Raw genomic sequence first — 22,125 nt, 5'->3', positions numbered from 1 at the left:
AAACGAGTTTTATGTTTTATATGAGTTCTCATTAGGGGACTGGGCCACCCATGTTAGAAACCACTTGATATTAACCAGTACCCTGAGCAAACAAAACACTTACATTAGTCTTTTAATGCTTAAGCACTGGAACAGAAGTAAGACAGTGCTGCCGTATCATCAGCAACAGGAGGAAGCTTCCTCCTATAACTAAATAATTTAGATTTGCAAGTAGTTTCTAATCAGGAAGTGAATCCCAGCCTTATATTTACAAATTTAGACTGGAAATTAAAAGACTGTATGTAACCATCAGAGAAATGATATCCTGAAAGCTGTTTCCAGTATGAACAGCAAGTCCCATGAAGTTACCTATTTAAAAATGGAGCTCAAGATACATGAATGAGCTGAATAATATAAACACAGCTGCCTGAAACAGAGAGAGACTGGAATTCATGATTCAGGAAATCCCTTCCATTCCACTCCTAATTAAAATACAAATACTTTATGAATGCATGTTGTGGGAGTCGGGATTTTTTTTTTTTCCCTTAATTGCAGTCCTGATCACTACTAAATGCAGTAACAAGGAAATTACTTGTACAGCCACCTGAGAGTTCAATGCTCTATGCTATCAAAAACTGTCTCAGGAGTATAAGGAAAATGCAACACAGAAAAGCACTCTATTCACTAAGGGAAAGACAAAGAAATCCCTGCCATAAAAGTTATAACCATTTAGCAATAAAAGCATGCAGAAAGTAGAGAGGACATTGCAGATTTGACTACAAAGCTAAGCAGTGGCAGTTTAAAATATTCCCAAAGGTACAATAAAACAGACCATGCCATCATACACAGTTTTATGCTGAATAGTAATTATTTCCTTAGAATAATAATTGCGGTATGTATGACCTGAATCTAAAGAAACATGGTGCAGTGATGGCGTTTTCTCTACACAGTGATTTATGAAATGAATACTAGAAACTTGAAGCATATATGCTAATATGCAGGCACCTAAGGTTATAAATATACAGACAGGCTGCTCTTACAGGTCTAGCCTTAGTTTACAAATAATGACCCCAGATGTTATTGCTTTGAGATGGGAGGTTATTTCTGTTGCTGCTGGGAAGCAAAATTGACAATGCAAAAAAATCTAAGTTGATTTCAGTGCAAAATAATAAAAGATTAACTTAAACATTATGTATTTGCTAGTGCTCCTTTACATTGCATATTCAGTGTAAATTATGTTGTTTTATTATGTTACACTACCATCTCTACATCTGAATCCGTAAGATCTCACTGTATTTAAGAAAAATTCCATTTGTGATATCAATTAAATGCTTGAACGTGAACAACCCGTATCACATTAAATGTTCTAAGGACAGTGGTCAGAATTTGCTTCATTTCAAACTAGTTCCAAGACACTATAGAGTAGGTACTTACTGAGATCCTCTGCAAGCTGGACCCTCTTGCCAGTTAGGAGCTTCACCTTTTTTTCATTATCCTCAGCAAAATCTTCAAGCACTTCTTTTACATTCTTCTCTAAGCGCCTTACTGTAAAAAGACCCCAAAACAACAAACCAAAAAAAAAAAAAAAAAGTGAGTGGTAATACTTACATCTGTCATGACCTAAGGCCAAAATTTTTGGAAGGTCTGTGGGAGAAGTAGTGTATGTTATCAGAGAAACTAATGTGATTAGAGAAAAGGCAAATTTCTGAATACACAAGCCCCTTGTTTGGACCATTAAGTAACATATTTGCTATCAAAATCACCCTCATCAGACAAACCAAGGTCAAGTCAATTAAAAGGTGAAACATAGAAAAGTTACTAATAGTAGCAGAATGTGGTATTGAAGGATTGGTGACAGAGGGGTGCTGCTGTATATACACGGCTGAGAGGAACCAAAACCTCTTTAAGGCAGCATTATATACATCATAACATTCATATCCTTGCCTTTCATACTTTGGGGGAGTACCTCCTAACGAAACTTCCTAATTTCATTGCAGCAGTTTTCAATGATGTAGGTGATTCGAGACAGAACCTAGCTTTCCACATTAGGGTAGCATGGAGGGTAACATGCATCGCATGACAAAGCTCAAACCTTTTACTTGAACTGTCTTCAAGAAGAGGCTGAAAACTATTTTACAGATCAAAGGTTGTTCTTAGTAGTTGTTCCATAGCACTAGCCACTTGCTACCGAAATGATGATTTATAAGGAAGCTGCTGTTGTATAAGCTTTTCTTTTTTTTTAGATATTTTTAGATATTTCTTTAGATAGTTCTTTTTTTTTAGATATTAAATGGCAGATTTTGCATGGCTTTAAAAAAAAAAAAAAAAAATCCATTAGAACTACTTCTTATATCAAACATTTTTAAATTAAAATCTACAGACAGATTGACCTGAGGTAAAAAAAAAAAAAAAATAGGAAAATAGTCACTATTTGTTGAAGTTCTTTCTGCCTGGAAAAAGATACTGACGACTGACATCACACAAGCTAAAAATATTTTAAACTGGCGAGTATCTTAATTATTTCACATTCTATTTATACTCAATCCTTCTGTGTAAATAGAATGTCAAAATCTATTTACTCTACATCTTTAAATTATCCTAGCCAGGACACAAAAACCAGCCAGCCATGCTAAGCATGGAAAGAATATATAGCTAGACAAACACCAGAAAATTTCTAACCTTTTTTTTTGTTTCAAACACGTCAACTCACTATAAGCCTTACCTTCAGTGTTAGTAAGCTGCTGCCTCAGCGTATTTGCTGTAATTGCCAGCATTCGCTGTATTCGCCAGAAGAGGACAATATCATTACATTCAAGCTGAAATGAGGGAAGTTGTACTGTCAGACCTCTGATACCCAGTGAAGATTCTACACTTACAAGAATCTCTTGACATTTTTAATGGCAACTGTAAGCCCATGTATACATATCCTGATCTTGCACAAAAATACCACAGAATAACTGGTGCAGGGAACAAGGAAGCACACCAAAACCACTTCTCAAGAACCATGTCCCTTACTTAGTATACCCCATCACCTTTACATAGACTATTTTCAACAGAAAAAGCCACATCAAGGAATACCACAGAAAAACAATTTGCACACACCACATGCAACCTGGTGAGTATAATCTAATGCTCACTGAAGCACCACACTTGTTCATAGCAAACACATTAAAAGACAAACACCTGAACTCCCTGACTGTCATGACTCCCCGTCTGAGAAACACTTCTGAATACAGTGCTGTGTCAACTGTGTATTTGTTAACAGAAGAGACAGTTTCTACATCTGCAAGGATGGCAGGTACTAACTTCCCATTACAACATCTTATAAAGCCAGTTACAGATACAGGAGGTTAAGTGTCACAGACAGGTAGCTCTCTGAACTCATTTTTTCAGGTCTTACAGGCAAAGGTATTTCTACAGTAGTAAAGATTTTTGGCTCCAAGGGGATCACTTTTTCTCATTAAAAAAGAAAAGCAAACTCCACAGAATATGAGGAGCTCTACCTTTCCCATATTTTTTTTTGATTTAAAAAACAGTTTTCTTTGTGCAACTTTGTACATACTGTCATTGGTTGCATTTGGGTTTACAAAACTGGAAAGTTATTTAAAAGACCTGTCTGTAAGCTAAGCTCCACAGTTGTTTGTTGGGTTGTCTTTTGTTTTGTTTGGAAGGTTTTTGTTTGGTTTTGGATTGGCTTATTTTTTCCTCATTAATCACATGTGGTTCCAAGTTCTAAACACTTATTTATCATACCTCATAAAACCCCCTTAGTTCATGTTTTTAAAATTTTCTGAATTTTTGGTATCAGTGAGGTAAATAATTATCAATGGGAAAATAGGAGAAAGGGATACCAACAAGATACCAATAGCTGTACAATACTTCTTTTAACAGTATATTTTCAAGACACATCAGTAAGTAACAAATGTTTAGGTCATGGCTGATACCATGACCATGGCTGGTCATTTTATATAATTACCAACAGGATGGCATTTTATCAATTACAAGCCTCACGTAAAACATGTCTAAGAACACCAGCTATCTTAAGGTAAAGGATATAAAAGAAAGGTCAGGCTAGTTTAAAAGTATTTGTAGATTTTTTTTATTTTTTTTATTTAACTGAGATGGAAATATTAAGCCAAACAACCAGCGTGTATCTATACTTCAATTTACCTCCGAGTCCACAAAATGCCTCTGGTAATAATAAAAGCCTCTTCGACATAGATTGCAGTGGTTCAAAGCAGTCTTCAGAAAATATCTTCTATAAATTTGGTGCCATGTGTCTTTAATCTAGGAAAACAGAGCTTAATTTTTACTAAATAAATACATACATACGCTATCATGCATAGTTTAATGGTCACATTTCATTTCAAAATGTAACTCCAATTTCCACTATTCCTGTCATGTAGTATACATTTAAATATTTCTCAGCAATTTGTCTGCAACTGGGATATGATTAATGTCTTAGCTACATTTGGCAAACATTACAGTTGATTGTCAATTTTAAAATCTACTATTCCATGCTTGCAACATAACTGAATGCTTAAAAATATTGTCTGCAGCTGAAATACATTTAAATTATATACTACAAAACAGGACAAATTGTTCTGCTCTTGGCATGACGTAATCTTTAAGATGGAGAATACATTTCTGAGTTCTACCTATTAGTTTATCAATTAAACCTGATTGAGCATAGAGAAACATTTAATGGTCTTACGTAAGCAAGTATTTGTAACTTTTCTTGATTAGGCTTATTTATGTTCCAGTTCTTCACAATCAAGTATGCATATAGATATGTCTCTTACAAAAAAATAAAAAAAAAAATAAAAGAAAATTTAAAAAATATTCTCACGTAGAAGACGTGGATCATTACTCTGACCTTTACAAAAAGGTATGGTAAGTGCTGTATAGGAAAGAGGCAGCAAGTATTTAAATAACTCTTCTACCTTGAATAAGTACATGCATCCATGTTAAGAAAAGGAAGCTAGGTACTGTAGAAAATAAATGCGTTGTACTGCATTTGTCTAGCAGCCAAGAGAAGTGTGTGAATTGTGTGCAAGCAGTCATTTAGTAATTAATTTGGAAACATCTGGATTACAAATTCAGTATTTAGAGGGAGTCTTTTGCATACTATCTAGAAAGAACATCCAAATGTTCACAGGGTGCTTCCATATGTTTTGTTACAAATCTGCATCTTACCAGACACGGATCCACTGTTACTCCTCTTGCTTCAAGATTCTTTCTGACAGTTGTCACTTCATCATTTGCCAGATAAGCTGCATGTTCTTCACTACATTTGATTAATTTCTCAAGTTCATTTTTTGTTTCATTACGAATATTCTAGAATAGAAATGTTTAGTTAGAAGTAATTCTTACAGACTCAAAGATCATCAGCACCTCCTCAATAAACAGTCTACCTGCTTGATAAGCCAGAATTGAAAGTAACTTTGACACTTTTAATTATTAAAGTGACTGAAAAGGGTACTTGCACAAAGACATTTAAAATACAGTGCTTTTAAATAGATAATTCACAGTCAGTTTTTCACATTTTTTTCTTCTCACTGTGCACAGAAATGCAGAAGAGGAAGAGATAGGTGAAAAAAAAATAAGCCAGAGGCATTAGCCTCCTTTCTGTTCCATGAACATCCGCTAGTGGAGTTCACATTCATATAATCACCTGTGATACTCATGAGAATTGTCACTTTTCCCCAATAGCTAGCAAGAACTCTCCATGGATTCATCCCTTTAATTTGCTGTTTGTTATACTCAAATAAGATAGGTTGAAGTCACCGTCTTTCTCCCATACCTGGCTCCATACAAGTTGACTGTAAAGCTCCTTCCTCTGAAACAATTATTTTAAACTCTACTTACAGCTTTAAAGTATGATTGAGTTTGACAAATACCTAGAAAAAGTAACATTAAAAGCCCATAATCTCAGCACTGAGCAGAACATGGTATTTAAATTTAAAAGAAATTTCCAAAAGCTATAAGCAAACAAGAAGAGAGGTCATGGTGAAAAAACTTATTCAGAAGATACAACTGTGTGACTATCCCATTACATACTAATCAAATCCAAATGGAGCATGACAGAAAACTGCAGGGACTTCTGCTTAAAAGGCACCCTTGGAAAGCACAGAAAAGAACAGGGCAGTTTCCATCCTGTTTCTTTCTAATGAAAGAATTTAATATTCATGTCAATGATATAGCAGTAAAGATGTAAGCCAGCTGAAGAATGGAGAACAGTTTACAAACCAGTATGTATCTGCAATATGAACAAAGTACATGGAACTACCTGTGGTGCTCTATTTAAATAGATGAATACTAAAACTAATTGCAAAATATTTAAAAGTTATTTTAAACTTTTTTTAAATCATCTAAATATAGAGTGAAGAGGATCGGTATTTTTTAAAATTTGCTAACTAATAATCAAAATTTTCAAAAGGTAGTGAACTATCTTTTCCTTTTACCTGTTCTTTGGTGCGGCCTATCCAGTATAACCACCTTTTTTTCCAGTCTGGACCCACCATATCTTCAATAACAGATTCAGCTAAAAAAGAAAACATGATATTAAGTATCACTCAAAATACCTGTAACCAGCCAAATTTATAGTTCTAAAATTAGGTAGATCAAGAATAGACATTTTATATTTAAGAATGTAAGATATGCTATACTGAGGCAAGTCAGAAGTTTTCTGCTTAAAGCAAAAGTTGATGTCTTTTATTAAAATATAAAAATGACTGCAACCTGTAGTTAAAAAAAAAATAAAATAAAATAATCTTACCTTGTTGCAACTTGCATCAAAAATAATTATGCTTGATAACCACAGATGGGCCAACTACTTTCCCTGAATTTATCCTACTCTTCTACATGTGCGTTTATACCTTTTTTGACTCTGCAGATCTCTATTACTTGTCTTTCAGCTTCCTCATCGCAAAAGACCTACCTTTTGAGGCGGCATTTTGCTAAACATTTCTATCATTGTTGGTACCATTTTGAACTGTCACCACTATCACAGTTGTGATAAAATAAAAGTTGCCCTGTAGTAAAGTGAACAAGATCCGGATTTGGTATACAAGAGTGGAATACATCACACAACTCACTGTCTTTGAGACGACTTTGGAGCGTCTCTTCCATAAAATGAATAGCTGCATCCCACTGCTGTTTATCAGATATTGACCGATCTTCTAAGGCATTATGCTGGATCACCCGCTGAAACACAGAACATCTTTTTAGCATAAAATAGATAATTTATCCAGAATTCAGTAAAACAAAGATTATTGACGTTCTCCTCATTTTTTGATTTCTATAAAAACCAGCATGTATTGGGAATACAGGATTTATTCAAGAGGCTTCTCAAAGCAGTGCCAAAATTCTTTTCTTGTGCCTTTAATTTGACTCTCTTCTATAGCCTAGCATAACTGACGTCAAAAATGCAACAAGCAATACGAAATCCCTCTGGATTACAGAATATATAAAGATGGTAATGAAATGCTGTTACTTTATATGGCTATACTTAGCAAATGCGCTGATGCTAAACAATTCTCACAAGATAGTCCTTTGGCAGCCAGAAGATTATGGAGGACTTTCTCCTGAACCAACCTAAATAATTTTATTAGCTGATATTTAGGGCAATAGTTAACATAAGGTAGTAGTAAAATGAATTGAGAAACGCCAAATTAGAACATTATATAGAAAAGGAGAGATAGTCATATCTATCATTTAATGATTACATTAAAAGAATGCAGAAGTACTGAATATGCCACTTAAGTAAAAAAATTTCAACAGCACTTATCCAATAATGCAAAAAAAAATCCACTACATTATACCAGGCTATCCTCCGCTCTCTCATTCCATTTATGTCGCTTAATACTTTCTTCTTTGACAGCTTGTTTCAGTTTATCAAAGATATCATCATGCTCTTTTCCTTTTGGCTCAGTCATGAAACGGGAAAATTCTTCTTGCAAAGTCTCCCATGCCACCTAGAAAGTTAGCAAACAGTACCTACTGATACAGACCATTATACCATGCAACAGCTGATAATGGAACATTCATGACAATTCTTGCAAGTATGAAAATTTGCATATTTTCAAAAAACAATGTACAAGCAAAAGAGTAAGTCACTGACTTTTCTTTTGCTGCCTTATCTACCCATTACTAAGGAAGACTAAATTTCACCTTGCTATGTTGCAGCAAGTGGAATTCTCTTAAACTTGCATAAATCTATTAAATAAATATACCTAGCTTGAAGGGTTTGTTTAACCTTTTAAGAGGGATTTTTTTTTTTTTGTCTTTAGTATGGAAAATTCACCACAAGACCAAAATACAATGTTCCTAATGTATATGCTTCTCAACATCAAGATCTTGTTAGCCTTCTTTTACATGAAAGCTAGTTAGAAGAACTGCAGTGAGCCCTTCAAACCATCACCTTCTCTGGAGGTATGCTTTAATTTCATCAGGCTTTGCACAGATTTTTCTTATTTTTCTCTTTATTTAAATAGATAATTTCTCACCTCTACCGCTTTATTAGGTAGCTGCTTGTCAGTCCACTGCTTCAGTTTGATGTCCACAGTGGTGTTAAATGTCCCCGAGTTCATAGTCTGTGCTGCTGGAAGGTATATATTCTCAATCACATGAGTAGATACCCTTTCCCATAAAGTTTTCTGAAGAATCTCCTCCCTAAAATGCAAGTTGTAACACATATAATAACTTCCAGTGCAAAAGTGTCTAACAAGTATGCACTCCATTTGTTAGAAACACTGAGGAAACAAGGCTACAGAACAATGAAATACTCCCTTAACATCAGGACACTACTTCGACCAAAATCTGCTTGGAATTAAGGACACAAATGCATAATGTTTTCAGCAGCAGAGACAATTTCACAAGTTGACCTCTACTACTCTTATGGTTGCCACTGCACTGCACTGCACAACAGTTCCTTGCAGTCCTTAACCAGTATAACCATAGAGAGCTGTGTGTGCATATGCATGGCAGATGAGGGAAAGACAAGGGGGCAGATTGTAAAGCACTGAAATTATTTGACTGATGTCTCACACATGGAGAAACAAACTCCATGTGGGTTTTGTTTCTGTACTACTCTTGATTTGTTTGTTGGAACATGCTGTAGTTTTCCACCTGGGATTTTCATTGATTGTTCCCAGATCTGATAAACACTGAAGCAAGCTGAGAAGCCCAACCTTTTGCTAAAACGTATGTCGACATTCATTTACAAACGTTATCACATAACACTGTAAAACTAAGCACCACTTTCCTATATATGATGTGTTTCAAGAAGCAACAATGGAAACAACTTAACTTTAATCTTTTTAAATGACAATAAACTTTCTCAGGAAACTTCGCAGCTGCAGCAAGAAAACCCATCTGAGCCAGTATAACATGAAGCTGGTACCCACAGAGGCAGTCACGCTCCTTCTGCTCCTGCCCCAGTCTCCAGTACAGGTTTTGGCTTTCTTGCAGGTTCATTTTATCCTAGCTAAATCAGCTTACCATCAGGTCATACGAATGCCAGATTTGGTAGAATGGCAAAAGCTAAGAGCTGAAGAATAAAAACTACCTTTTTTTTGGTGGTACAAGACTATCAGATTCACTCAAGTCCTTTTCTTCCAAACGCTCCTAAGTTCAGGACACATGCTTCAACCCTGACAATGCCCCTACTCTAACCAGATTTGCAGACAATGACTGAAGAACTTCTCATAAATACCACTTCTCCACCCCCTTCTAAAATGGCATAATTGAAAATTTCTTTTGTGCTTAAAGCATCCTCTTTTTGAGATTCAAAAATTTTGAAGCTGTCCTTCTGACATACCAGCTTAAATGCGAATGATAGCCAGTAGCTTTCCTACTGTTGGAACACATTTTTGGCATACTTAGGATAGTAAAACTGTTTACACAAAACAAAAAGGAACTCAAACATTTAAATGTTGAAAGAACTCACTCTAAATAAAAACTAATTTTGCCACCAGTAAAAAAAAAAAAAAAAAACCTCCTTAAAAAGCTTTGTTCAAAACAGGAGGACTTGGGCAGTGCTCAAAGATCAATTATTGATCATTCCTGATCATCATTAGAACTGTGGACATGACAAATTAATTTCACTTACAGGGTGTGCTGGAAACTGGCTGTTATGGATTTCACTACTTACAAATTCACTGTAGAAGGGCAGTCCTGCTATTAAGAACAAATGCAATCTCATTCCTTCTTTACTGATATGTCAATAAAAATACTCTTTTACTTTGCTTAATGCAATCAAACTTAATTGGAAGGAATGGAAATTTTAACAGGATGGAAACATTAGCATTCATCAAATGCACTGCTGATTTTAGGCTGCATATGATGGCTAATGGAAGCATTTTTTCATAACTTAGGTTTCCAGTTCTACTTTATAGTTTGTTAACTGCTGCAAAACTAGAATCATCACTACATTTTAACTTTCAGAAAGAAATGCACCCACCCCATCCACAACAAAATTAAGTCAACTAGATGTGGACCAGGGTACTTCAGCATCTATCATACAGTGAACAGGAACAAGCACCAAAATGGCAAACTTGTATTACACTTGGACTATAAAATAAATTCAGCCTAATACACTGCCTGTAACACTTGCTCTGAAGGCATCCACATGCCCAGAATTACTCTAATGTCATTAAGACTCAGACATTTTATCTTGGTTTTTAATCTATGACCAAGTAACAGTTCAATTCAGGTGACTGAAGGTTCTTAGCTGTGGTAAAGGCTGCCATCAAAATAATTCCTTATATTCTCCTCTCAGCATACAGTGGCTTTACTATGCAGTGATGCTACACTGTTAAAATACTTCAGCTAAGATGGGTCCCTCTCACAGCTATGTCTGCCTTACAAAGAAGTGGGGCAACACATTATGGTGCTACTTGGTTGAGGCTACCAAAAAGATCTACATGTAGGGTAAAATTCTCAAACATCCAGATCAGCTTTCTTTACAACCAGGAATTACCAAATCTTTCAATTTCCAAATCTTTGATTCACAGGGATACAAAACTTCTTTCTTCCAAGGTCATATATATTATTTTGATATACACAGTGATAAACCCCAAATATCAAGTTAAAGCAAATTACTGATTCATACTTCAAAAGAACATCTGAAAACAGCTTTATTATCACTGTTTCATTTTTGAGGAATATCTATTGTTCATTATATCATATAAAACCAGAACAAAACACTGACATAATGTGATTTTTGTCAAGGGATTATGCAAGTATTTGCTGATTCAGAACAACAGACTGCTTCCATAGGGATAAAAGACATAACATACTGACCTAAGAAAAACAGTTTCATATTCATATTTGAGAGTTTTAGTAAAACTCTGTATTTTAAAGGTGAACTTTTGCTAGTTAATTAAAAAAATGGGGAGGAGGGGGGGCAAGGGGCAGAGAGAGATACAGGAAAGAAAAAAATATCATACCAGTGCTTTGGTGTGACCTGAGTCAAGCTTATGACTTCATCAAGAATCTCATTCTTTGCTTTTTCAAACAGTTCATTCTGTGCAAAAGGCAAAATACGGAATAAAAAGATTTTAAGTATAGTTCAATCATGTTTCCATAGAAAAAGTAAAAACCAAAACCTTACACCTTCCAGTCATGTTCTGGACAATTTACGCATTTCTTGTATGGTAAACCAAGATAACTTACATCTTCCTACCCATCTCTTGCATGCCTCTGGCCAAGCATAGCATTTGAATATTCAGGGTCTCTATAAAGGAATTAAGAGAATGGGATCATAATTGTTTTGATATTCTGTCTGACTGAAAGACCAGGAAATCTAACTTCTCTTTGCCAGTTCTGTCATGATCACAAAGAAACACTGACTTAATCCTATAGGCAAGTTAGGTCAGTGAACAGCACACAGAAGCATGAAGGACTTCTAAGCACTGAAATACCACAATTTTGAAGCACGCTATTTCATAAAATGGAGAGATCGGTATTTCTTTACCCTACATTGTCCTCACATTTTAAAATGTCAGTACTTCACATTTACTTTAAGAAATATTTACAAATGAGATTAAATGACAAATTTTAATCCATAATTTTCAACACTTCATAGCACATAAAGCAGTAATTTACCCTGTCGAGCTCTCGCAACCGGGGATAATTGTTCTTCCATTCAGTCTCTAGATTGAAACGTGTGGCTGCAAAATCAGAAATAAGGCCTTAATATTTTTCTTGTCTATATGCACTTCATGACTATCTTAGAAGTTCAGCTCCTAAAACTGCCAAAAGTCTTGTTTACGACAAACCCTCCAAGAACACTGAAAGCGCCTCTGCAAATGAGCAAATTTTTCTGCTATGTTCAGATATTCTGTCTAGAAATTGCAGGATTGATGCAATGAAAAAATGTAGCGGAAATAGAACCGTGCAACTTACACCTCTGTACAAGGCAGTCCTGCCCTGGCTGATCAGGTTGTATTTTTATATGGGAAGCCATTTTGTTTTGCCCACAAAAAAAAAAACCACTAAATTTGTTTTCTTCACACTTATTTACTCCTCTGGCTTTTAGAGCAAGTGGGTCCTCCATTCCATGAATTTTTTTTTTCTGTGTTTTTGTAAAGATTAACATATAAAACACAACTGCCCAAGCATGCTGGCAGAAAAGTATAACATATACAGAAGATCTGTTTAACAGCAAGCTGCTATTTCTCTTGGGTTTTGAAAAGATGTTTACCTTTAAAAGCATCTGCTTGCTGCTCCACAGACTCTCTCACCATTTTCCAAAAGCAGTCTGACACAGCAAGACTTAAGTTCTTTGTTGTTACCTGGTGTGCCTTAAGCATACATGTCCTGTAAAGGAAGACAGCTAGAGGAAATTCTTCCATTCATTACCATGCTTTCTGTCCTCCATTTTCTCCTCACAAGAATAAAGCTTTGCTTTATATAGCAGTCAACAGTATGTCAATGTGCACCTAACTCAAAATCCAGTCTCTTCCTCCAAATTATTCAGTGAGTAAATGGGGGAGGAAAGGGAGGGAACAACACAAAAGCAAACCCAAACCCCCAGAATCCCAAAACACCCACCACAAATTTTTATTCTAAAGGGTGTAGTGCAGGTACCGCAGTCCCAAAGACCATGCAGCTTACTTTCCTGAGAAATACAAGCCTGTGAAATAAAAACTTTGATCAACTGGCAGAATACACATACTAACCCTTTGAATACAACACTGTTGTCAGACCAAGATGACTGACATTTAGAGGGACTACAACTAATTTTTGGGCTGAATTCGCTCTTCCCAGCTGTATCAAGTGCCTAGACCTTGCTGGGAACTTAGTTATTCTCGATCCAATGGAGAGATGCAGAAACCTCTGAAGAGAGCTGCAAAACTCCAGCGGAATCAACTGCTGCCTGAAAATGCCTTACAGAAAGCATTAGGAAACCAGGCCCACCTGTTCACCTCAGCAAGATACTCCATTTAAGCAGATTAAATCACAGATAGTGTCCACAGTGCAGTCCTTTAATTTCAGCAAGAAAAACTGTATTTACCAACACAGGCTTATTTTAGTAAAAGGAATAAATAGCAACATACTTCAACAGCTTTGAATTTTGAAAAAATTCCTCTTCATACTCTTTAATAGATTCAATGCTTTCACTGCTGTTTCCTGGAGAAAGAAAAGAGTGCTGCAACAGTTCCATCTGGACAGTTTTCTCTGCTATCAAGAAGAAAATAAGGAGAGCCAAAGCTCTCTTTACCTTTTCCAGTAACAACTGCAAAATAACCCAAAGCTTTCATTGGGAAGAGTTTGCCTTCAATTATTTGCTGGATCTACGAAAATAAAGGATTAAAAAAATTGTGGTTAACTATGCACACAGACATTCTTTCCTTCATCGTAGTTTCAAAGCCAGATCTAGTTTTATCTATGCATAGAGTGCAATAAGAGGCAGTTTCTCATGGGACTTTGATTCCTACAGGTATTTAAAATAAAATAAAATAAAATAAATCGGGGGCATAAAGCATAACACCGCAAAACACAAAATAAAGTGAAAAAGCCTATCCCAGAATACCATAAAGCATTCTCAGAAAACAGAACTTGCTCAGTTCACCTCTATGAAAGAAACCATTATTACAGCAAGTTGTAGCCAAGCTGTGATTGAAGTCATGTAACTGATCACTAAAAGCAAAGCCTGAGATTAAAACAACCACCACAATAAATAAATAAACAAACAGTGATGAACACAGAAATAAGCACTCAACACCATCCAGAACAGGCAGGTGAGGTCTAATATTTCTGACAGTATCTCAAGTATTTTTCCATGTGTGACTTAAGCCATCACAATATAAGAAAAATAGTTTCAACTCACCCTGCTGGGACTAGCCACATTTTTCTCAGCAAGATCAACTTTGGTCAACACAAAAATTGTCCTTTTTCCTTGAGGATCCATTTGGCTGACTAAGTCTGTGACAATACTGCGTTCTGCATCCACTGATCCATCTAAAACAAACAAAACTAATACTGTATTTTAGGGACAATACAATCTAACACGTAGTACTAAATACATAGTATACTTCAAGTAAGTTTCATGTTGCAACTTACAAACAGTAAAATTACACTTACATTCAATTTTTGGATACACAAAGTGAAAATCTGCTTTGTTCCCAGTATTATCAAAAATTATTTGCAGTTGTACAAGTTTTGAACAAGTACCAGCTCACTCAAAATACTAAACTCTTTTATTGTTTGCTGCCTCCAAAACACTTTTGAAGAAATACTGAATTTTATTATTACTGTTTTTTCAAATGATAAAAATCTCCCATCATAAAGTTGCTTTTTGCAATGGATACCAAAGGTACCTTAATTTATAAACATTCTGTTTTGTACGCCATACAAATTATCACAAATGGGAAAAAAAAAAAAAAACATCAAATCAGGACAGTCCACAGAGTAACCTAAGAATCATAATTAAAAAATAAAAAAAAACATGTCAGTCCATAAGCATCTAGACTCTTATTACCTTGAATACAAAGGATGATGGCATTAGGATTCTGCATGTAAGCCTTGCTGATGCTAAAGATAGTTTCCTTAGTATCTGGAGCCATACCTGATGTCACAGTCTTTAATATGTATATGGAGATACATGTTTGAAGGAAAAAAGAAAACAGAAGTATGTAAAAAAAGAAAAACAACAGTTAATGTTCTCACCTTGTCTTCAAGATTTTTTTTTTAAATCTATTGCATACTTACACTAATGACTCCAGGTAAATCAACCAATACCATTCTCTGCAAACCAGGACCTTTCACACTTAAGGAGATGGTCTGTGAAGTAAAATTGAAATTAAAGGTTCAAACACTCACCTTCTTTGTATGTAATTACTTATACAAATACATAAAACTATCTAAGTGCACATTTATACACATATGCTTTAAACCAGCAACATCCTGCAATTTTAAATAGGAAGTCCAATTTTATATGCACAGAACTGTGACACAAAATTGATTTTAACAGTCCACATACACTTTGTATAGTGCAAAACATTACGTACACATGAACTGGATTCACCAGTGTTTTATTTGAAGAATACTTACAAAAAATGCACATGTACAGGTATTTGCCACTAAATATTTGCAAGTCTTACCTCAGTGCTAACAGTGCATCCTTCCTTCACACTGTTTCTCATTCTGATTTCTATTTCATTTCTCAAAGCTGCAAGCTGTTTTGAGAAAAGAAATATATCAAATATAGAAGTCCTTATAATCGTGACAGAAGAAAAATAAACATAATTTAACAAGTTTATTTTGAATTAAGATCTCTCTTTATAAATACCATCTCAAATGTATGTTGAATAACTAAGTCGGGTAAACGGGTTGCTAAATGAGAGATTACCTGCAGACTATCACATAATCCAAAAATGTCTTGGCACAAGAACTCCTTCTGTATCTTACCCACTTTAGTGCCAGCCAAAAACCACACTAAGAGATAATTTAGTAATTAATATAATGCCTTGCCCCACTATATCTATTTCACTCTAATTAAACATGGGCTAACATCTCACAAAGACAAAATTTTTTTTCAGAGAATTAACAGAAGTCACATTAACTTCCAGTCACTTCTTTGTACTTACATCCTCTTCCTTGGTCAGATCAAATTCCCGAGAGCTGTCTTTGAATAAAGCCACATGGTGGGGACCTTCACTAAGGGTTACCTAAACAGTAAAAGCCTTGTATGAGAAAGTATGCAAATCTAACACAGAGAAACACAAGATGTAGATAGCATATGCACACTCCCCATTGGAGACAGACTACTATATATAACGTTTATTCAGCATGCTACTACTTACAGCAGAAACTACTACTCTGATAGTATATATGGGTCTGATAGTGTATATAGGTCTGAAGCAGTTTTGTCATTGACTGCATCAACTCGCTTAGAAGCCATTTTATAACTTAATGTTTACATATATTTCAGTTAATGGCTTAATCAGAGGGAGAACAATATCAGCAAATATTGATTCAGAGATCATATTTCTTACCTTAACAGGGGAACGTGTCATCATCTCCCCAGACCCTCGAGGGAATATGCGGGCTTGGGCGATCATTTCTAACACACTGGTTTTTCCTGCACTTTGATCTCCAACTACCACCACCTTAAGTGAAAGTTTAAACAGCCATTGGCTTTCAGCAGGATAATTCAGAAGCTTAGACAAAAGCTGGCTAAAAAGATGTTAATCCGTAGCAACACTGGCTGTACGATGTTGGACAATAAATGTATTGGTTTAAACATTAAATCCTTAAAAAAATACTAACTTTTAGTCATGCAAAAAAATTGACTTGCTCTTAAGACAGCAGTCTACTGCCCTACAGACCTAACCTGCCAGGCCACCTAATGAAGAGAGGAAAGGCTTGCTGTTCTCTTGGCAGGCATTTCTTCTCTTCTTGTACAAAATCCTCTCAGCAGGTGAAACACTGAAGACTACTCATGCACTTTTACCTGGACAAGGCTGAATTCTGATGTAGTTGCTGTGATGTAACCATCTTATTGGCCTTCTATAGAAGCCACCAGTGCTACAGGTGGCTGTGCAAGCAGGAAGAATTCCTGGCTCTCCCTTATACCAGCAATGAGGCTAGCCAAATCCCTTCTCACACTCACCCCTCTAACAGCAGCACTACTGTGGGGAGGTTAGCCAGGCAACTTACCTCCTCCGCTCCACATGTGGGAAACAACAGTCATTTTACAATGCTGAGAAGGCTGGGGTGCCTGGTCCGAAACCATTTAAAAATAAAAGCTAAGCACAGCAGCAATATCTGTAACTAGACAGGTTTTTATCTATGAGCCAAGACACACTAAAAAGAATTACATTGGTTATTCTCAAAATTCTCTTGCTGCATTTAAAATTGAGAGTGTATCTTACGCAAAACCTCTGGAGTTACAAGAAAATAGCCTAGAACTAGCTCTGGATTATTCCGGAATACAATTGTTATACCCAATTATAAGACCGGTGTTTCACTAAAAAAAAAAAAACAACTGAACTTTTTTTATCTACTTACTCGAGGTAGGTGATCTTGAGTGTTGTAACTGGCATCGTAATCAGACAGGATGTCGAGTACCTCAGAATACATATCAATCAAGGATTTCTAGGAAAAAAATGTACAGAGAGAAAACATAACCAATTAACAGAACAAAGACTGGTTTTCAGTCTACTTCATGTGTATATTCTATAAACTCATCTGTAAAAATGTATTTATTTTCTCCTGATGGCTTGAAACCTAAAGTGTCTATACAGCAGAAATCTCTGTTTTATGAAGTATGATACCAAGCAAAGCCACCCGTTCTCTTCTCTGGATGAAAATACTGCAGATGCACCTTGCTGAATAAGCAAAATGAGGGGTCTTATGTACAGTGTAACAGAACAAAACCACTCAGGGTTCAGTTTCCAAGTTGAGAAGCCAAATTGAGTTTCTTACATTAAACATCTACACTTGCATTTTCAGCTTGAACAGTAAGTGTTAATAAGGGTATAAAACTATCAACCTCATTCTGTACAAACAAGAACACTTTATCTTCCAGTTCACAGAGGAAAGAGGAAGATCCATATTGGTCAGTGATGCAGATTGAGGTAGAAAGCATCCATTTTTAAAATGCTCAAGATGTTGGCAGACAAAAGCAAAGAATACTTAGTTTGATGCCCCTGTATTTATACAAGGCTGTTAAAACATGTTTCCGAACCCTGTAAGTATATTTCTACTGAACACAGCAAGACCTATGACAAAACGCTGTGTGTGTGAGGAGCTGGAAGTATATCTATTAGAAAATACACTAAAGCTACATCAAAAATCTAATCCACATTTCCCACTCACTTAGGTAAGTTATTTAGACATGGTAACCTCATTGTGCTCTTCAACTGAAGCCATTTCCAATAGTTAAAAAAAGTATAAAAACCTTAACACGTCAAAAAGTTAGCAAAGATAGAAAAAATGTTAAAAGTTAATCTATGAATTAACTACAGTTTAGAATAGCATCATGAAAAATGTGGCATAATTATATTTCAATGTGATTTGTGACTCATGAGTACCTTTAACTTCCTCTGATGAATTCCCTTGTCATCTCTTTGCAGTACCAATTTTCTTAGTTCTTTGTTCTCCTTCTCTAATCGCTCGAGCATTCTTTGATATTTGAGCTACAAAACAATGGTACAAATATACTTTTGTAATTACAGAAACACTACACTCACATAAGCAAGTTCTTCAGGCAAGTATTTCAAAGATATAAAAAACCTTTGTCACCACTACAGTTTATTAAAAAAAACAAGATCATTAAGAGAAGAATGTTGGACTTTTTTGCAGCAACACAACACCTTTGCTTAAAAAGTTTTAATAAGACCACAATGTTCAGATCTAAGGATACATAAATCAATCTTTAACCATCTTAAACAAGTACCATTTTCAAAGGAGCTACAGATCTGCACTCAGACGGAAATTAGTGTCAGTGGGAACAGGCTGCTTAACCAAAAAGATTGTAGGGCTTCAATTTGAATTTGCAAGCTTAGTTTAGACCCTTTCTTTACTCTCTCTCTATATATGTATATATGTGTATGTGTATATATATCTCTCTCTGAAGATGAGACATTAATATAGTTCCAATATCTACTCTGAAAACTGTTTTGTATGATGTAACGATGTATTTGGCATGTGTACGTTATAAAACACATCAACTTTCAAGCTGTTACAAAAAAAATAACTGCCTTAAAAATAATATATAAAAATATTACAATATCAAAAAATAAATGCCTTAAAAATAATAAATATATAAAAATGTTACAACAATATTAAAAATTCCTACCAATAGCTGTCATTGCTGTTCAAATTTTCTAGGGTTTGATTTACTGAAAAGGACATCACTTTGAACAGCACCATCCTCTTTAGCTTCTTAAAGGGATTAAATGTTCTCTTAAATCCCAAACAGAAGGCAGAGAAAGAGCTTTCAAACTACCCACATTAATTTTCATGCTAAATAGTCCAATCATAAAAACAGCTGTAATTGAAAGAACTACTCGCTGCTTCACAATACAGATATTCATTAGATTTTCATGGAAGAAAACAAACCCAATGCTTTGCTACCCGTGAATGCCACTGAATGTCTCACCCCACATATCCTATATGATGTCTATTTTTCCACCTGGACCTCTGATGAGTCAGCAAATGCACTTAAAAGCTTCTTTACTAGAAATGACATCTCCTAAGATTAAAGGGTTAAAATGTAACTCCTTAGTAAGTAAACTAATTTCCTTTCTGCAACAAACGTGCTATTGAAACATATAAGCTATCACAGATATATTTAGTAGTACTGAAATGATGATAAAGAGAGTAGTAGAATGTTACGAGTAAAATTAGCACGCATAACAACTTAAGAACTGGAATCGCACCACTGTATTTATGTAACACTCTTGGGCTAACTATACATTTCAGGAATATATAGCACTGAAGGCAAGGAAGGTATTTAGAGAAAGTAAGATTACACATTTGCCCTATTCTTACACTCCCTCCTTGCATTCTGACAGTCATTGTCACAGAAAGAACAGACTGGACTGACCTTTGGTTTGTGCTAGCAGTCAACTCCATATTGATAAGCTCAAAGTTTGAAAAAAGCACTGCATTTTTATCAGATCTGTTCAGGTGTGCTTTTGTCTAGTAAATCTCAGTCTGCTGCACACAAATTTCCTCTTAAGACATCAGTAACTCAGAAAAATTACCTGAGTACGTAAAAGTTCTTCTTGAAGTTGATCAATCTTCTCTTTGTCAGAAATCTACAAAGAAAAATAATCATGTCTACTAACTCACTGTTTAGTTTATCCACTGCAAGAAACCAAATCACAAACTGGAAGCTTAATTTCATGTAAGAAAACTGACTTTAAAAGCAAGAAAATTCTTCAATTAGCATTTGAGATTTAACTCTGATGGGAAGTCCCATCTGCAACAGGAGGTTCAAATTAAGAAAAAGATGTCTGAAATCAATACATGCAAATGCAAAAATTAACCCTTCAAGACTTAAAACTGGAAAAGCAAACTTAGGGAAAAACAAACTCTACATGGTGCTCAGTTTTCTGTTAACTACCCTAAATTTAATTTTTGTTGTCAAACTCTGAGGATTTTGCATGTTCATTTCCTGAGTTAGTAAAATCTCAATAGGATATAATCACTAAAACACCTGCTTGCTACAGAATACTTCCAGCTAAGTATTTATTATTTCTGAATCTTCAAAGGATTCTTATTTTGTATTTGTTTTTCTGAATTATAATACTAAACATGCATGCATAACTTCATAATCTGTAGTTAGGACAGTCTTAAAGGGTTATTTTAAAATATTTAAATTATACTAAAGCCTGGAAAAATTAGGATATTATAATACAAACATTTTGAGGTTCAAGGCATAAGTGTAGTAAGGTAAGGCAATTAGAGCCATTCTTAGTCAAATATTCTCAAAATAGGTTCATCAAGATGTAATAAGTTGCTCAAACTTCTTTTAATAACACAGAGGCAAAAGCATAAATGGTGCGATACAGTGTCATATGATGTAAATATTTACAAGCAACATAAATTCTAATGGTTGACTAATTAAATATTAAATTTAGAAAACTAATAATCTGAAAGAACAATACAGGTAAAAGCTTCAGTATTTAAATAAAGCTCATGTGACATTTACAACTCAAGTTAGCTTCACATCAGAAAGCATATTATCTATCATGCAGAGGACAGCTGTCATTTAGACACAAATCAATTTAGATACTATAATTTCACACCAATTGTTACACATTAAACACGAAAAAAATCCACAGTTATTCACAGTGATTTATATTATTTAGCTATTAAATCTGTAATACACAGGATTGTGCATTCATGAATACATGAAGAATTCATTTCATAGAAACCAAACCAAACCAAGCTGACACTCCCGTATATATAAAAATTATTTTCTTCTTCACAAACAACAAAGAGGAAGTGCAGTAAACTGACTTCCTGTCTACTTCTGTTAATTAGTTCAGTGATAGCAAAAGCACATCAGAAACAGGGTTAGTTTAGCACATGGACAACTTGATGCATGCAGCCACAAAGTCGTATATGTAAAGAAGCATTTACATATACACACACCTTAAACACCTCAGACACATAAGGGTAAAATAAAAATAGGAGGGCAAAGAGGATGGGATGGAGAGTCAGAAGCAAGAAAATAAAGGAAAAAACAGGATACAGATTTTCAAAGCAGTTAGCATTTTCTTGGTCTTTGCTCTTAAGCAAGCTGTTCCTCAAAGTACTTCTGAGGCCTTGATGCATCTTTGAAGTACAGATTATAGACACGTTACCTCTAACCACAAGAGTGCTTTTATGTACAGTAAGCAAAAATATTGCAGAGCTACATGTTGCAAGATCTGAAGTATTATCTAGAATTATGTAGCATTAGATGATTAATTCTAACAAGGACAACTAGGTAAGTTCTGTCAAAAATAATAAACAGCTCTAGAATTATGTATATGCTCCAGCATTTGGTTCAGGTGTGCTTTGCATGTTAGTACATGCAGTAATTTGAACATACAATTCATACTACTGCTAAAAATTTTTATGTTGCCAATAAAAGCTAAACTATCGTAACAACCTGAAAGTGCTAAATCATATGACTAATCT

At 35.1% G+C, this 22,125-nt stretch overlaps 1 protein-coding gene across 9 annotated transcripts in view; it reads right to left on the bottom strand.

Moving 5' to 3' along the window:
* OPA1 (OPA1 mitochondrial dynamin like GTPase) overlaps window positions 1-22,125 on the bottom strand; it is a 53,339-nt gene that overhangs the window by 15,863 nt on the left and 15,351 nt on the right. For all 9 annotated transcript variants that reach the window (XM_057421646.1, XM_057421651.1, XM_057421647.1 and 6 more), the window contains 22 exons: window positions 20,199-20,252; window positions 18,522-18,626; window positions 17,497-17,583; window positions 16,482-16,595; window positions 16,074-16,154; window positions 15,588-15,662; window positions 15,196-15,267; window positions 14,966-15,065; window positions 14,315-14,445; window positions 13,706-13,778; window positions 13,542-13,614; window positions 12,686-12,801; window positions 12,088-12,152; window positions 11,430-11,506; window positions 8,487-8,652; window positions 7,803-7,955; window positions 7,077-7,185; window positions 6,444-6,523; window positions 5,176-5,316; window positions 4,150-4,266; window positions 2,702-2,795; window positions 1,414-1,524 (listed from right to left, as the gene is read on the bottom strand). In XM_057421646.1, coding sequence (XP_057277629.1) covers window positions 1,414-1,524; window positions 2,702-2,795; window positions 4,150-4,266; window positions 5,176-5,316; window positions 6,444-6,523; window positions 7,077-7,185; window positions 7,803-7,955; window positions 8,487-8,652; window positions 11,430-11,506; window positions 12,088-12,152; window positions 12,686-12,801; window positions 13,542-13,614; window positions 13,706-13,778; window positions 14,315-14,445; window positions 14,966-15,065; window positions 15,196-15,267; window positions 15,588-15,662; window positions 16,074-16,154; window positions 16,482-16,595; window positions 17,497-17,583; window positions 18,522-18,626; window positions 20,199-20,252 — 2,194 coding nt within the window. The remainder of the gene's footprint in view (window positions 1-1,413; window positions 1,525-2,701; window positions 2,796-4,149; window positions 4,267-5,175; window positions 5,317-6,443; window positions 6,524-7,076; window positions 7,186-7,802; window positions 7,956-8,486; window positions 8,653-11,429; window positions 11,507-12,087; window positions 12,153-12,685; window positions 12,802-13,541; window positions 13,615-13,705; window positions 13,779-14,314; window positions 14,446-14,965; window positions 15,066-15,195; window positions 15,268-15,587; window positions 15,663-16,073; window positions 16,155-16,481; window positions 16,596-17,496; window positions 17,584-18,521; window positions 18,627-20,198; window positions 20,253-22,125) is intronic.

This window comes from Pezoporus wallicus, unplaced genomic scaffold, assembly GCF_028554395.1.
Source record: "Pezoporus wallicus isolate ANWC-B61680 ecotype Strahan unplaced genomic scaffold, APGP_CSIRO_Pwel_v1 scaffold_7402, whole genome shotgun sequence".
Classification (NCBI taxonomy): Eukaryota; Metazoa; Chordata; class Aves; order Psittaciformes; family Psittacidae; genus Pezoporus; species Pezoporus wallicus.
This window is presented reverse-complemented; position numbering and strand designations above follow the sequence as displayed.